This window comes from Oryza glaberrima, chromosome 11 (genome assembly GCF_000147395.1).
Source record: "Oryza glaberrima chromosome 11, OglaRS2, whole genome shotgun sequence".
In the NCBI taxonomy this organism is placed as follows: domain Eukaryota; kingdom Viridiplantae; phylum Streptophyta; class Magnoliopsida; order Poales; family Poaceae; genus Oryza; species Oryza glaberrima.
This window is the reverse complement of record NC_068336.1, coordinates 22,156,277-22,173,400: the sequence shown is the minus strand read 5'-3', so window position 1 is coordinate 22,173,400 and position 17,124 is coordinate 22,156,277. Positions and strand designations below refer to the sequence as shown.

The 17,124-nt window shown below is 41.5% G+C and overlaps 1 protein-coding gene across 2 annotated transcripts; it reads right to left on the bottom strand.

Annotated features, from left to right (window-relative positions):
- Positions 1-9,129: 9,129 nt before the first annotated feature.
- Positions 9,130-12,805, bottom strand: LOC127755145 (uncharacterized). Of its 2 annotated transcripts, XM_052280789.1 has the most exons (3): positions 12,726-12,805; positions 10,380-11,344; positions 9,130-10,253 (listed from the first exon to the last, which is right to left on the bottom strand). In XM_052280789.1, exons 1-3 carry the CDS (start codon positions 12,767-12,769, stop codon positions 9,349-9,351), a joined length of 1,914 nt encoding a protein of 637 aa, XP_052136749.1. In that variant the 5' UTR covers positions 12,770-12,805; the 3' UTR covers positions 9,130-9,348. The 2 variants fall into 2 exon arrangements, with proteins under 2 accessions (XP_052136749.1, XP_052136748.1); XM_052280788.1 differs by having other exon boundaries at positions 9,130-11,344.
- Between the last annotated feature and the right edge of the window lie 4,319 nt (positions 12,806-17,124).

Genomic DNA, 17,124 nt, shown 5'->3' with positions numbered 1-17,124 from the left:
GATTTTGTACGCAGTTCTGAATATCGATCTGCGTGGTCATTGCTGCTGGTGCAGCTTACAGAGTTGACCCAATAGTAATTAAGTTTGGATTTGCAATTGTATATTAATTTGTTCTTTTTTTTTTGAACTTCAGACTAACTGACAATCACATGCAAAGCTAAAAAAAGGATTGTGGAGTTTATATCCTCGTTAGGTAACATAATGTTGGAGATCTGGAGCCTTTTGTATCCGGTCAGCAGCCAACTACATATAGCCTTTTTTTTTGTATCTCATTGGCATTGAGCCCTTGACTAATCCAACTAACAAGATAGTATTTGTTTATATTTGATTCTTATCTATAGCCCTTAACACACATGGATCGATGATGCATATGTCTTGGTTGTGTTCCTGTGTTCATGGGGTCGATAATTAGCTAGTCTGACCATCAATCTTAATGAAAAAGATCTAGTAGAACATGGATTGCATGGCCATGTTGAAATAGAATTTGGACACTCGTGCATGTACGAACTGTTTTGAATATGTCCTTGTGTTCTGCATGTATACTTCAATTTCACGGATGCAACAATAATAAAATTGTACTTCTAGAACTCATCGATACTGACAGTTTTACAATTCAGAGAGATCACTGAAGTATAACGCTAGGCCTAGCTACAAGGCCATCTGAAACAATTCACCATCTATTATATTGTTCAATCTGCTGTTGCTTGATAATCATCTGTGAATTTCAGTAGCAAATTGCTCACTGAAACTTAATTAAGCAACATTATTGTACCAGTAGATTATTGTCTCAACCTGATGATGGGTGAACCTAATTCTGACGAAAAGCTGGCATGTTTTCTCTGAACTGATAGGTCGGCCATGTGCACTCTGACGTCCAATTTCTGAATTCTGATGCAAAACCTCCTCTGCTCCCTCTGATCGTCGTCGTCCCCATTGTAGTCTGATGGTCTCGCTCGTAGTCGTCGGGATTCATGGCTTGGATCACAGCTGCTAATTCACCGGCGTGAAGAAAACATGAAGATCACTGATGATTCAGATTCAGAGATTGATGCAGATTCAGATTGACCCAACAGACCGTACGTGATAGTATCTTTTAAGTATGGTGTTGATAATCTGGGCACTGATGAACACCTTTCTGTTATGGTTTATCAATTTAGAACCCACATTATTACGGAGGAAAAACTAGTGAACGCTCAAATTTGGGTTAACCGCTTGGGATTATCATGGCTATGGGAATGCTCCATCATATCGAGCTTTATTTTTCAACTGTAATGTGTAGTACTTTTTGACAAACTGAGCTTTAGTTTAAGTTTGCAAGTCTGGCAGTTGTCATTCATAGGTTTGTTTGCTTTTTTTTTCGCAAAATCTAAATCGAGAGCACTCTCGATTTAGTCATAACGAGCGACTCCTATACATATATGTGTTAACTTGAAGAATCTTACTTTACTACAGTACTAATCCATTAAGTAAGTAGGGAAAATATTTCTATCATCTAAGCTTCAAATAAAATCTTCTCTTAAATTACTCATCCGATTACACCGTTGTGTTCGTAATAATTAAATCTTTACAACAAGATCTCACATGATTATATTTTGATGAAAAATCTTAAATTACTTTTATGATATGTCTAAATTACTTTTAGATTTCACTAAGTTACTTCTTTAGACATATAAAAGTAAATTAAGTAAAACCTAAAAGTAATTTACATATATTATAGAAGTAACTTATAAAAAAAGAAAGTAACTTTAATTAATGCATTTTTTCATTGAACAAATTATCATATATATAAGTTACTTTTAGATTTGATTAAAATACTTACTATACATTCATAATGCTTTGAAGTGATTACTTTTATTATTGTTTTTAGTTAATTCCATAATTTGTGCTGATTAATTTAATTTTTAGATAGAGTCATGTTTTTATCTCTACAACGGATTTACTTCAAATGATATACCAAAGTTACCTTCGTTTTGTTCTAAGTTACTTCTATAATATATGTAAATTACTTTTAGGCTTTACTGAATTTACTATTATATATATAAGAAGTAACTTAGTGAAATCTAAAAGTAATTTAGACATATCATAAAAGTAATTTGGGATTTTTCATCAAAATATAATTATGTGAGATCTTGTTGTAAAGATTTAATTGTTATGAACATAACGGTGTAATCGGATTGTGGATCGGATGAGTAGTTTAAGAGAAAATTATATTTAAAATATAGGTGGATGGTGTCTCTTATAGATGGAGTGGTAGCTGGGCTAGCTGTGTAGTTACGTCCATTTTTTTTTTCTGGTGAGCACATGTTGACGATTTTAATCCTTAGATCGATCATTCTTAAAGTTTGCCTTAAGATTAAAGTACATAATTAATTAATTATCTAAATCTGTCAGGTACGGCTTTGTGTCATTCTTGAGCTCAGATTTGAAATTCACAACATGACTGGAATATCTCAGGATCAATATCTAAAATCTTTGGCACAGAATTCATGAGCACTAAAACAGCAACTCATTTAATGCTTCTTTTTAAGATAATAGCAATCCATTAAATCAACAGCAACATTTGTGCTATCTTCCTAAATTTCCAGTACCAACTATCACTGGTGTTGCATCAAATATGCCCCCAACACCAACTACAAATTTGCTCATAGTAGTGCAGCAGTATTTTTGGTTTAGAACCCATCAGTATCATTACATATTGTTCTGTTTTTAGAGAGCTACTTTCTCTTTTTTTTTTGGTTATACTTAACGCTGGTTAATTAGGACAATACACACACTCGCATCCCTGGGAAGTGCAGAGGCCAGAGGCGGACACGGTGTCGCGTGGCTGAATCCTGTGTTGGCAGAACGTGTTGCACGTGTCCTGAAAACACGCGCTGCCCGGGTACAAGATATAGTTGCAAGACCCTGCTTTGATACTCCTCACCAGTGGGCCACCATCATATTCTGCCACTACCTTGGTCGCCATATCTGCAACACAACAACAAGAGAAAAAGAAAAGAAAGAGAGAAAGAAAGAAAAAAAAACTATCAGAAAGAAACATTAGGGAGAGTGACATAGGTAGGACAGTTTATTCCTTCCATCCCAAAATATAAATGATCTTGGACAGATGATATATTTTTTTTGTTACTATGAATTTAGACAGGCTCTAGCTATATCTAGATTTATTATACTAGAAAATATCCTATCCGTCTCAAAATATAAATAATATTTATATAAGTACCAAAATATAAGTGTCTTGTATTTTGGGATGGAGGGAGTAATCTTGACAAAGGTATGTTGTCGTCGCAACGCAGAAATTACTTTTATGTTTTGATTTCCGAAAAAGGCAAAAAAATCTCGTGTTCCAAACGAGACATAGATATAAATAGAGGTGAGCGTGTAGTTAGATGTGGTATGGAAAGTATAGTTTTTTTTTTTTGAGAACTTGGAAAGTATGAGATTTGCTCCGGTCCAACAAAAGTATCTCGAGATAACGGTATCTCACAGTAACAAATTGTTCCAATCGTTGGATCTAGCTGGACAGGATGAGTATTGTTAGATCTTACGATTAAAAATAATTTGGTACCGTGAGGTACTGGTACCTCAAAGTACTTTTTGTTAGACTGAAGCAAATCTCGGAAAATATAGTTACCTGAGTCTGAGTATTGTGCCACAAGGACAATGGACAGCAGCAGTAAACAAATCTCTACCTTCATCCTCCTAGCTAGTTTGATGCGAAAATTCTGAGAGTGGTTGCAAGCAATGAGTCGAGATATGGGATATAGTGTTAGGATAATGATGTCACAAGCACTTCATGATCACTGTCTGATTTGATGTGGGTTTTATAGCGGGGCATCGCCCTGTTCATCTTTGGATAAGTATGATTTGGGTGGAATTTGAATGGATTGCAAATTAATGGTAATCAAGAATGCTTAAATTTATATGGTAGCAATATGGTAAGAAGAGTAATTTGTATTGGCGATATAAGAACTTAGCATGCGGATACAATTAGGTGTATGAAATTCGGTGCAATTAATTAGTTCATTGCTTTTTTTGGAGGGGAGAAGAATAGCTAATTTTGTACATGAGCATTCATTCTCTGTCATTTTTATCCTAAGGTGCCTTGAAATTTACCCTTTGACTTACAAATTCACTCTGATTCTAGAGGAAGCAATATTGCCGCAAAGGTTCATATATAGCGGAGTCTTCTTGGCAAGGCTTATCCCAGTATTTATTCATTTCTTTCCTTTTTCCATCAGTAAACACAAGTGTCGAAACAAGATTTCGGTAATACTAAAAGGGGGTGGCTATCAAGCTGAAAAAGCGGATGGGTTTAGAGACAAGGGATTTTATACAGGTTCAGGCCTTCTTAATCAAGAAGTAATACCCTACTCCTGTCCGGGGATTGATCCGCCGAGTGTATTATTGATCATATGATCTGGGTGAAAATCGTGCCCCTAGAGGCACCCGGACCCCTCCTTATATAGGGGAAGGGGTCCGTATTACAAAATACAGTCCATATCCTTAACGGAATATGTAGCTACAGATAAAATACAATCGTAACCGACTAAGATCTCGGATATTTCCTTGACATACAAGTTTAAAACTTAACCCGAGTCTTCTCAAAGATATATATTCTATCTATGCATGGCACCCTATACCCAGTCGGACTATACATGCCGTGTAGATATAGGGTATCTATAATCTCTACAGTAGCCCCTGAGACCTTTACAGTCGACGAAATAGCCTTCTCTTGAAACATAAAGTAATAATCCGAGTGCTTCAATTTCTTCTGTATTGATCTACCGAGTACCAAAATCAAAGACTGTGAAGGTCTAAAATAGAAAAAACTGGGTGCATCGACTAGATGCACCTAATTAGGTGTAGCCCCCGACTATGTGATTAGTTAAAAAACTAAACATATAGTCAAGATGCAAACTACATCCAACCAAGTGATTTGACAACCAAATATCATATAGCAAAGCATATGCGGTGTTCAATAAAACAACGAGCCGACTGCTTTTAGCTTTAATGTACCAAAAATAAAGATATGGAAAGGCCTGAGTGAAAAACACTCTAAAGGTCCATAAATTCACACATTCGATAAGAATCCGAGTAGAAACTCTCAAAAAGATCCATCAAATGTGATATAAATGTGATAACATAACAAGTGATAAGTCTAAATAGCCTAGGCTATGACTCACACCAAAAGAATAAGCATATAACATGCCAAGTGAATAATTGTTCAAAAACCAGTCATTTCAACAAAACCCGAACAGCTTTTGCAGCCTAAAAAGACTTACAAAATTAGTATAACACTTTTCTATTGGGCACCTTTTTGTTTGCATCGTAGTAATTCCAAAGAATCATCTAACTGCATCAAAAAGGATTTTAACAGCATTGGGCCATACTGTTGTGAGCAAAAATTGCCAAAGCAAAAATGCCTAAGTCTCTAAGGATCACAACCAGCCACGCTGGAAATAGCATTGGGCTGAAGTACTATATAGGCCCAGGCCCATCAGCACTCCTGAAACCCTAGCGAAATAAACGCCAAAGTCAGGGCGCCGTTTCGTCTTCCCCGCCGAAACTCTCGCCACTTTCCCCATTCTTTGCTAAAGTGCAAAACCACACCGGCGAAAGCTAGGGTTAACAAATCCACTTCAATCCAGCCTCCTGAGCTCCACAAAAACCTTCCGTGCAACCACCGCATCGATTCTCCATCCATTTCCAGCCATACCCCGGACCAAATCACATCATCCAATTCATATTCATGGCAGAAGAGAGAGAAAGCTTCGAGAGTCAATGGGCGCCCTCCGATGTAACAGAGGAGAACCTGAAGGAAATGGTGGCGCACGACGTTCTTCCAGCGAAGGAGATCATTGAATGGCGTCCGGCGTTCGGCAAAGCATTCCCGACCCCCGACACACATGAAGTCATGGTATTTTCTCATTTCTTATATGGCGGATTTTCTCTTCCAACCTCAAGTTTCTTCTGAGGAATTTTAGATTTCTACGGGATTAGTTTACATCACCTAAACACGAACTCCATAGTCCACATCGCCAACTTTATCCATGCTTGTGAAGCTTTTCTGGGGATTAGGCCGCATTTCGCTCTATTCTGCCGCATCTTCTTCCTCAAGCCCCAGCCAAACAAAAGCAAACCATGCGTAGTTGGGGAGCCGGATTTCAACTGAGGGGGACCTTGAGCCAAAAATATTTCTCATGCCATTCAAAACCTCAAACAAAAGTTGGCATGTGAACTGGTTCTATGTGCAAAACCCCGAGCCAGCGCTTCCCGGATACTCCTGTCTTCCCCCAGTTTATCGCGATACCTGGAACTCACTGCCGATGGGAGAAGAAGCTGCCCAAGCGCTCAACTTGTTTTGTGACCTTTGCTTTGTGACGGGGGCCCTACCCGATAGAGATGAGGTTTGCCACCTGTTACGGATGACCGATCCCGTGCTAGTGGATGGTCTGATAGTGTTTGTATAAGGTTTAATGGACTTTTAGTATATATAATAGATCTTAACTAATTAAAAGATTTGGATTTTTCCGGTCGTCACCTCGAATGTTCGCCTTTTCGTCCGTCCGTCGCAAACCCCTCCCCCCCACCCCCCACAATCCCAATCGGAATCGAGCCCTCCGTTCCCACACGCGCCACACATCGATATTACACAAATTCAATCAAATACAAAATCCAACCAAACATAGAACGTAGAGGAAGAGAAATCGAACGAGAAGAATAATAAAAACCGCACAAATCCGTCTTAGTCCGTGCATTGCGCACCTCCTCCCTCTGATTCATCCGCTCTGAAGATCCCACAACCAATCCCAAATCATCACAAATCTAACCCAAAAACTAAATCACAATCCCAATCCAATCGAAATCAGCCAAAAAAAAATTCCAGGATAGGAGATAATCCAACATCACAGAGGAGGAGGGAGGGGTGAGCGGGAGGCTTCTGCTGCTCCTCGCCCAACTTCCTCCTCGCCACCTCGCCGTCGTGGAGGTCCCAAGCCACGGGGAAGCCGCTGCGCCGGGGAGCCACCGAGCAGGTGGCGACGACGAGGCCGAGGAGGCGCGGCCCAGCCGAGGAGTACTTCCCCCACCCTATCATCTCCGCGCCAAGACAGCCGCGCCCTCGGCCACATGCTCACGGGCACGACATCTCCCCCGCCACCTCCCGCCCCCTCTCCCCCACCTCCTCCAGCCACGGCCGCAGCCGCCTCTCTGCCCCACCGTGGAGCCGACGGGTGAAGAAGTTGAGGAGGAAGCCCTCCCGGCCGTCATCGGCCCTAGCGCCGGCAGTGAGGTGAACGCGGAGTGGCCACGGTGAGGCACCTCCTTGCCTCTCCCGGCCACGGTGGCCGCCTCGAGAGGAGGAGGAGGAGTGCGTGCGGACGGAGAGGAGGAGCTTCTCAAGAGGAGGAGAGCGAGAAGGAGGACGGATGTAGGGGGAAAGGGAGGGGGAGGGATCGACGGGAGGGGATGAAGAACTGGATCGAGAAGAGGAGGAAGGTGCGAGAGAGAGAGAGAGAGAGAGCGGTGGGGAGAGGATAAGGTAATGCGAGCGGAACGGCAGGGGAGCGTGATTGGGCGATGGGAACGGTGGCATGGATCATTATTTTCCTTTAATTTTTCCATTTGACACCTGCCTACCTACGTGGTATATACCCTCCTATCTCAAAAACTAAACATAACATGTCGGGGATAAAACACCAAAAACTAAAATAATACTCCCTCCGTTTCTAAATATTTGACACCGTTGACTTTTTAGCACATGTTTAACCATTCGTCTTATTAAAAAAATTTAAGTAATTATTAACTTTTTTCCTGTCATTTGATTCATTGTTAAATATACTTTCATGTATATTGCCGAGGAGCCGCGCGGCGAGGTCCGGTGGTGAGGAGGCGGCGAGCGACGCTGGGGACGGGTGGGAGTCTGGCAGCGGTATAGGGAGGACGTACCTAGAAAGGAAGGGGAGGGGGTGGTTGGGTGAGATAAGGATGGATTGATGGAGGGAGGAAGGGGAGGGGGTGGTTGGTCGCCCTCTCTCCCATCCCCACCGCTGCCGGTCTCCATCTCCCCACCGCTAGCCTCCCCCCTCCTTCACCATTGGCCACCCATGCCAGGCCGCCGCCCAGCCGCCGCCCCGGCTGCACCGCGCCACCGACAGGCCGCCGCCACCACCACACGGCGCCGACCTCTCCTCTCCACCTCCTCCCGCGCGCACCGTCGCGCCAGGCTGCCGCCACCCCCAGCCGCGTCGCCTTCGCTCGCCCTTGGTGTAGCGCTCAAAAGGAAGAGGAGAAAGACAGAGATGGAGATGAGACTGAGAGAGAGAGGGGAAAGGAAAAGAGAAAGAGAAAGGGGGTGGGACCCATAGTCTAGACTCTTCCTCTCAGAACTCTCTCCCTCTAAAAGTCTATATCGTCTCCCCCTACTTCTCTGTCCAAGCCCATGAGGTCGATTCCTTGTACAAGTCTGTGTTGGCTCCCTTTTTTTGCCTCGGCCGATCCCGAGAGATGGATCCCTCTAAAGGAGTATGTGTGAAGTCCTCTTTGTCTACTAAAGTCCATGTTACATCCCTCTTTAACCCAAAGACCCCTCTGGAAGTCTAAATCATCTCCTCACCGAGACACTCTTCCCCTCGGTTTATAAATCCTTCAAACTTCGAAAATCCATATCTTGTGAACCATAACTCTGTTTGACTCCGTTCAACTTCCATAATCTCTTTGAAATCGAGATCTAATTAATGGCATATATAGTTTGAATTGATTGTTGCTTTGTTTTACTTTTTTAGGATTGTGTGTGGTTTCATTGGTCGTTTATTGGACGTTTTTAGAAAATTATGAGATGCAATTAGGAGTCCTTGCTGTATTTTAAAAAACGAACGAACTTAGAAAATCTGACTCATACACGGATGATGTAGTAGAGATTGAGATTAATAGTAAAAAACAAACATGGCTTTTTTTTATCACTGTACATATAACCGATGCTAATAATTATACTATGGTGTTTTGGTAAATCATTAATATCAAACTTCAGTCACCCCGCTAATACCCGGTGTAACGCACGGGCATTTTGCTAGTATAGATAGATAGATGTAATAATAGCCCGTGCAAACACGTGGGTTGGCACTAGTAGTATTAATTCACGTTTATTATATATAGTTCCATGGATATAGTTTCTTTTTTACAAGTACGCATACATACATGACAACATTTTCTCTTCTCCTGATGTACATGAATCTCCGCGTATATCGATCCATTGGCCATGTACGTACGTAAGAGTACATGACCTTAAGGACTGATTTTACTTTTCCAACTTTATTTCTATATGTATAAAAACTCACATAAATGGAGGTATTATAACATCCCCATGAGCATTTTCTTATTAAGAAAAGGCAATCGTATAACAAAGAGGAGCATCTTGGCTTGTGTGAGGAACTCTCCACCAGCGGTGAGATGCTTGGCATGGAACGTAGCTCCACAATTAAGTGCCATGTAGCAAAGAATCTCCGTCCACACCGCAGCAATTAGCTCCCATCGATCTCTTGCTTCTGGGATCTTGAACAACTCCACACAAACCATGCAAGCTCCAGCTATAAATAGCTGAAAACGATCATGATATTGCAGTTTACCTTCACGGAGTTTCTGGATGAAGCCATCTTGGTGAAGCTCATCGAGAAAATCAGGCACCCCCATTTGGGTTTTAGCAATCATGATGTGTCCATTGCTATCAACCATCAAGCCACGCTTCGCCACAAGGTACATGATGTAACCGGACAAGTCATTGCTAGGGTTTGTGAGCTCGCCAGGGCCGTCGCCGGCCTGGAAGCATATGGTCGTAACCAAGTGCCAAACAACTACGGTGGCCACAAAATCCAGCTTTTGGATACTCGAAAGTGCCTTGTGAGCTGGGCCTGCAGCAGCGTCGCTGCCTTCGAATCTGTTGGCCACCCACAGAGCCCACTGGCCATGGAACCTTCTGAAGTCCCAGCGGTTGTGGTCTAATGCTTCGATCGCTATTTCAAGCACTTTGTCGAGAAGCAGCTTCTTTACCTCAGGAGAGACGATGATATGTGGTGGTGGTGGTGTCTCGCATGGTGCCTGCAGGATCCGGCGGATTAGCGCCCCTACGGCACCACCAGGTGATGTCTGTTGTCTTCTCTCCCTCTTCTGGACGCATGCATCAACCATGTTGTACTGTGCTAGCTTCCCTGACCACTCCCCTGCATCGAGATGATGAAGATGCTTGGCCACAGCGATGCCTGCCCAGCATGATGAGGTGAGTGCAATGAAGATGGAGGATATCTCCATTGCAATGGCGCCCACGAGCAGTATGTAAGATATGAGAATATCAGATTCACTATAGTCGAAGTTACTAGTAGTGTTACCGGCCATGGCCATAGCGAACAACGCAAGAGCAACAGAGGTTAGGCCAAGAGAGACAAGCCACTGGAGCGCCGCCACCATGGTTGGATTTGATTTTGGGGAGGCATGGAATCGAACTGTACCAAACTTGGTGTACAGGTAGTCATAGATCAAAGAGACATGCATCTCAGCCAGCTTGTATGCCATCCCGTACACATTCTTTGAAGTCTTGAGCTGCAACAAGGTATCCATGAAAAAAGCATACCTTCGGGGGGAAATGCTTATATTTGAAGGGGTCATGTCCATGAAAAAGTCCAAGCTTGCTTGGAACTCCACGGAGGCCTCCTTCAGGATGCTCTCAATACTTATTTTGTCTTGTGAGCTAATACCAACCAACCTTCCATAATCGCCATTCCAATCACCTTCTTTCCTATAGGCGTGAGCAACAAGGCTAGCAATGGAACTACTTCCAGGCGCCCGTGCGGCGGCTGCCCTAAGCGCCCATATTCTCTCGCCATACTTGACTGCTCCCAACACGAACATGAGCACCATGGGAGCCACCAGCAATCTATCCCCTTGACGCCATTGCTTGCCCACCACGTATACGGACATCGCCACCTGGGCTATGAGGTCCAGCAGCCGCCGCTTCCACAGCGTGTTGTCCTCCATGGAGAAGGCCGTAATCGTCTCCTGCCCGCCCAGGTGGAGCAGCAGGAACGGCGCCCAGAATAGCGCTAGCTGGTGGTGCCTCGTGCCTTCGTTGCCACCGGCTACGGCCAACAGGAGTGTCAGGCGGCCTAGGATATAGGTTGCCACGTAGTCGGCCATCAGATACGCGACCCACAGCGAGCCATTCAGCAGCCTGGAGCCGTGGCGCCTGCGGAATGGCGCCGATAGGAGGAGAAACACCTGCAGGGAGAAGCTCGCCATCACTAGGCACTGGATCTCCCACTCGCTCCACGCTTCCTGAGCACGAGTAGCCAATGAGCTGCTGAGCATAAACCCACATATTACTACCTAGTTAGCAGTTTAATTATCATTAAGTAAATAATCTAGTACCTCCATTCTCTTATAATCTAGTTTAACTGACCATTTGTAGTAATCATCAATTTACTGCAACTTTATTTAGACATTTCAGACAAGTGCAACATTAATATATACTGTACGAGATTTTATTAGAAAGCTATAACTTTATTTGCTTGATAATTGGACCCACTGATTAATTGTATCCTAATGGTTCACTTATTTTGCGTATTTTCTCGATCTTCTTAATCCTTTACTCCCGTGGTGGAGTAGGGCGCCTCGGCTTGTACCGGGAGGTGCCCGGGCTCCGTACCACACAACAACACATTGCTCCATGGCATAAACATCATTTACTACTTAATTTGAACCTAATTACCTTGCTTCCTGGTTCTAGTGGATGTTAATTATATGTTTTGCCAACAAACAAGCAAAGCAAGGGCAAAATCATTACGTTTGTAACCATAAGGCCAAAGCAAAGAGTTGCAGCCCTATAGTCTAACTCACTGACGATAAACAGCCATCATCTCATTGATAAATTATCGCTGGGCACTAATTAACTTAACTTGCATATATGATAAATAGTACAATTTTCTATATATAGTTTTTCTCTTATTAGGTTTGCCCAGGCTCAAAATTATTGGCTCCAACACTGCTTTAATCTTAAACACTCTCTTAGTCTTAACATAGTTTAAGTTTGACCAAAGTCAAAACTACTTATAAGCTTAAACGAAGGGAGTAGTAGATAGGGTAAGTCTCGATGGATAACAACGTGAAAATCATTAATGTAGGTAATATTAGCGTGGCGTAGGTTCTAGATGGATTACGACGTGGAGACCGTTATGATATCTATACTACTTCCATCACTGACTTATGGGCTCTTGTTGTCAGTGACTGATTTTGTAGCCTGTATGCCTCCCAAATTCAACTACCTAGATTCAACATCAGTTTCTTTTGGAATGCAGTAATACTATAATGACATTTTTTTCACCACCTTGAGGCAATCAAAGTATACACATATGATTGAACCACTATAATCATTGGCAAGGCAAAGAGCTTCTAAACTTGCTGCAACAAATCTACTTTGTGAAGTGTTATGCTCAGCGACAAAATATATATGTTTTCTTGAGAAATATTTACCCATCTTGTTCGATATTTTCATATATTTTATGAAAATCTGTTGTAATGCACAGACATTTCGTTAGTATATATAAATAGATTTGGGCGGCTAGCTGCTATTGTAAATAACACTTGTTTCATCGAATAATTGTTTGAATAATGCATATTAGGGAAAGACGTACGTGTAGTGTTAGTACCTACAGTTTGGTCAAATACGTTGTTTGAATTACCTGTATTGAGCAGAGCCATCTTGATAATCTCTCAGCGGCCTCATGTCGGTGACACGCCTAGAGCACAAGAAAGGATTGAAATGAATATATGTCTATCGATGCATGCAGTTTGAATACTATAGTCTATATCTCGGCCGTTGTTAATTTATAGATGATCGCCCATGCGTACGTAAATAGCCGTACGTGCTCCCTTTTTTTGCCTGGACACGCTGAAGCCTGCTCATATGCTTAGTGCTTTGCTTTGCTTCCTAGCTCTCAGTGCAGGAGATGCCAGATTCCTAACTTCAATCAAGTCTAGCTTTGCTTGACGACAGAAATATGCTCTAGTACTTTGCAAAGATTTAAGAGAGAATCCATTAGTCTATATTACTTAGTTTATTTTTTCTGTTCAACGATTTACCATTCTATACCACTTAGTTTTTTCAGTTTAACAAATTACCATTAACATTGTCCATTTCTATAATATACAAACAAAATTATCAATTTCTCTATAATATGTTATTGATCTGGATTTTTTTTAAGATACTCCATACATGGTTAACAATTGATTTATTCCGATAGAAACTTTTAAAGATATGATTTTTTTATGTAGCATCGTCGCACAACATGAAAGTTTGTATATAAGTTTCAAATCTTTTGGTATATTTATTTTTTAAAAAAAACATATTTTTGTGTGGTATATGATATATCTAGAAATTGCTTATGGAAAAAAATAATGGCACAAAAATATTTTGTGTAGCATATAAAAGATGAATTACGTTAAAAACATCAACACAAAAATATTCCATGTAACATATAACAGATAAATTATATTTTATAAGAAAAATAGAAATGCAAAAGTCTCGAAACATGTACACAAAATTTTACATTGTGTAAAAGGACTAATGAAATCATGATTGTTTTGAAACACATGATAGGAAAAATTAATTGTTAACTTTGTATGTTTACAAGGGTATTTTAGGTATTTTTGGAAACAAGGTCTAGCCAAATGCTATATTGTAAAATAATTAATAAATTTACCGGTATATTATAGAAAAGACAATGTCAATGGAATTGAAAATCATTAAACTGGGACAAACTCAGTGGCATATATAGCGTAGATTCTCTCTTTGGTTTAAGTTCTAAACACTAAAACTTAATTTGGTTCATACTTTATCTATCTACTTAATAATGTGCTATACCATAATCAAATGGCTGATTAATTGTTAGCAGCAGCAGAATTTTCTTCGGCAAAAATAAAGGTTTGCAGCAGCAGAACTAAGGATGAGATTTGCTGCACTTCGTGTACACGGACACATTGCCGGATCGGATGGCCATGCCGCCGCGGCGGCTGAAAAAAGTTGGTCTGAATTAAGTTGGGCTGTGTTTAGATCCAAAATTTAGATCCAAACTTCGGTCCTTTTCCATCACATCAACATGTCATATACACAATTTTTCAGTCACATCATCTTCAATTTTATCTAAAATTTAAACTTTGAATCCAACTAAACCCACCCTTGGTTTATTAGAATAAGTTCAGCAGGCGCGTTGACACGAGCATGAAGATGACAGCGATGGCTGGTTTGTCCACCGGTGAAAATCCTCGTGTGAAGAGCCAGGGCGTTATCGGAATCTTCCTAACTCTAACTCTAGAGCTCAACGTTACAATTTACAATTTTTTTCCATTATGTTTTAATTTTTAATTTCAATAGATATTTATGTTTAATTTATAAACACATAATGATTTAATTTATTTCATAAATAAATCATAACATTGCATATTTAAACTAGCATAAACGCATCATAAGATCTACATATGTAAACTTATCGAATATGCGTAATATGCTAAACACGTACCGAGGGTACCGGAAGAACGGTTGCCCAGCAGGAAGTACTCGCGGTTCCGGGCTTTGACGGTAGTGCGCAGCACGCGAGCGAAAAGGAAGACGAGTCGTTGTGGTCGAACAGGGAGCAGTGGTGTAAAGCGCTTCCCAAAAACCTTATTACCGTCTTCTCCTGGTGCAGGACGTCGAAGGCGAAGGTTCCGGAGACCTTTTCTTCCGATCGCCGCTGCACACTGGCGAATGGGATAGAGTAGACTACGAGCGATAGCGCAGTGCAGAGGAGGAGGCAAACCCTAGATTGATTTCGCGTGTGTTGCGTGTAGGCGGCGGCTTAACTTATATAAAGATGTTATGACGCTTGATCAGGACGTCTGCACGATCTAACCGAACTGGATAAGTCGTGTGCAACTTATCCAGACTCTATGCCATTTCACGCACCGGATTATTCCGAGTATTTCCAAAACAAACAAATCCGAATTTCTCGCAGCAAAACAAAACTTCGCTCTGCATAACCGAACCGGATAAGTCGCGTGTAACTTATCCGGACTCCACGCCGTTTCATGCACCGGATTATTCGAACCGGATAAGTCGCGCGTAACTTATCTGGACTCCACGCCATTTCACGAGTGAGGAACCAATTTTGGGACTCCACGCCGTTTCACACACCGAATTATCAAATTTGAATTTTCCGCAGCAAAAATAGGCTGGCATATGCGCAAGAGTGAGGAACCAATTTTTTGGCGGAACGCGTGCCGCCATGCCAAGCAAGGCAAGCAAGCGCGTGTTCCCCCTCTTCTCTCCACCTTACATGCCTCAAGTGGTTAGTAGAGCACATCCTCTCTTATAAGGAGGTCTCCCTCTTCTAAAATAGGTAAGATGGTACTAAACTACTCATGTATCATATCCCATGAGGCGGCTTTTGTGATTTTGTAAAAAATAATCTTTGAATAGAGCAGACTGTAGCCCTAAGCCCCTAACTGCCCTAAAGCTCCTAACTACCCTACTTCTAGCGAGAGAGATGGTCTAGCTGCAGGAGGCGGAGGAGCCGTGGTGGATCCTTGCCTCCCACGACTACGAGCACGAGCCCTTCTTGTGTCCAGCGTTTATTATTTGGTTTGAAATTTTTGGGAAATTAAAAAATTTTGAACCTCCCAACATGAAACTATTTCACCCAAATTTTTAATCTTCAATTTTTTATATGAAATTTATCCAAATCTTAAAAATGTGAAGTTCTGAAATATTCCGAAATTTCGATCCCTTTGATATATTTGTGGATATTAAAATAGCTAGTAAACCCTACCAGACCCACAACATGGCCGGGGTTGAATCCTAGTTATACTAGATTTGGAGGCCTTTTTGTCCTACCAAATTCCCTTGAATTAATCATACAAACCAAACGAGCCACACAAGAATTATTCCTTTTTGGACTGAATTCATCTATCGTCCTTGTTTTGTTGGAGGTGAAGGCGGCAAGCAGTAGGTGCACTTGCATCCGTCAGGCGTACAGTTGCCATCAGCGTTTGGGGGAACCTGGATTTTACAGTAAGTTTTGCACGACGATGGAAAACACGGCCCTGGATTGACGGTAGATCCGCACGACGAATCTTGGGGGTTCGTCGATGAGGGTTCTTCGTCTGCCATTATCACCTTCCTCGTCATATCTACAACAGAAAATAAAAAAATTTAACAGAGCACTTGTTTAGTTTCAAACTTTTTCTTCAAACTTCCAACTTTTCCATCACATCAAAACTTTCCTACACACACAAACTTCTAACTTTACCATCACATCATTCCAATTTCAACCAAATTTCTAATTTTAGCGTAAACTAAACACACCCTGAAAGAAGCCTACTTCTAACACTTGGTTGTTTGAAAAACAATTAATAGGGTCCTCTGTGAAACTTCATGTTCCTTTTTAAGGGATGGAACTATGGATGAATGCAAATGCTTTTTGATATGACTTGCTGTAATCATATCTTTCGTTCTAAACAATACATACAAAAAAAATCTAAAATTTAGAATCCATAAAAAATCCTTCAAACTTCATTCGGTTCAACGGAACAGGAAATGGGAGAAATGCTCAGGGGTCTTCCGGCTAGCCCCATAAGGTGGTGGGCTAGACGACCTAGGTTCGAAGCCTCATCCTTTCTAATTATTTGATATTAGGTCATTCCTTAATATACATATTAGGTCATTCCCTAATATTTCCGTTTTGGAGTAGGAAATGGAAAAAAAAAACATACCTGAGCACTGCACCACAAGGGCAAGGGACAACAATAGAACACCGAATTGTAACTTCATCCTAGCTAGTTTAATGTGGAAATTCTGAGAGCGATTGCAAGCTAAAATGATTGGGTGTACTCTCTAGGCTAATGTCGTTGGCCGAAGCGTTGATCTTTTATAAATGGACATTGATGCTACTCATATGTGGAATGATGCGATCTGTATTAAACGAAAAAGATTACAGCTCATAATGAACATCGCTGCGAATTCATTATTGGAGATATGGTCTGCATTAAACGAAAAAGATTACAGATAAAATTGTAATCAATAAGGCTTAGATAGCAATATGTCAT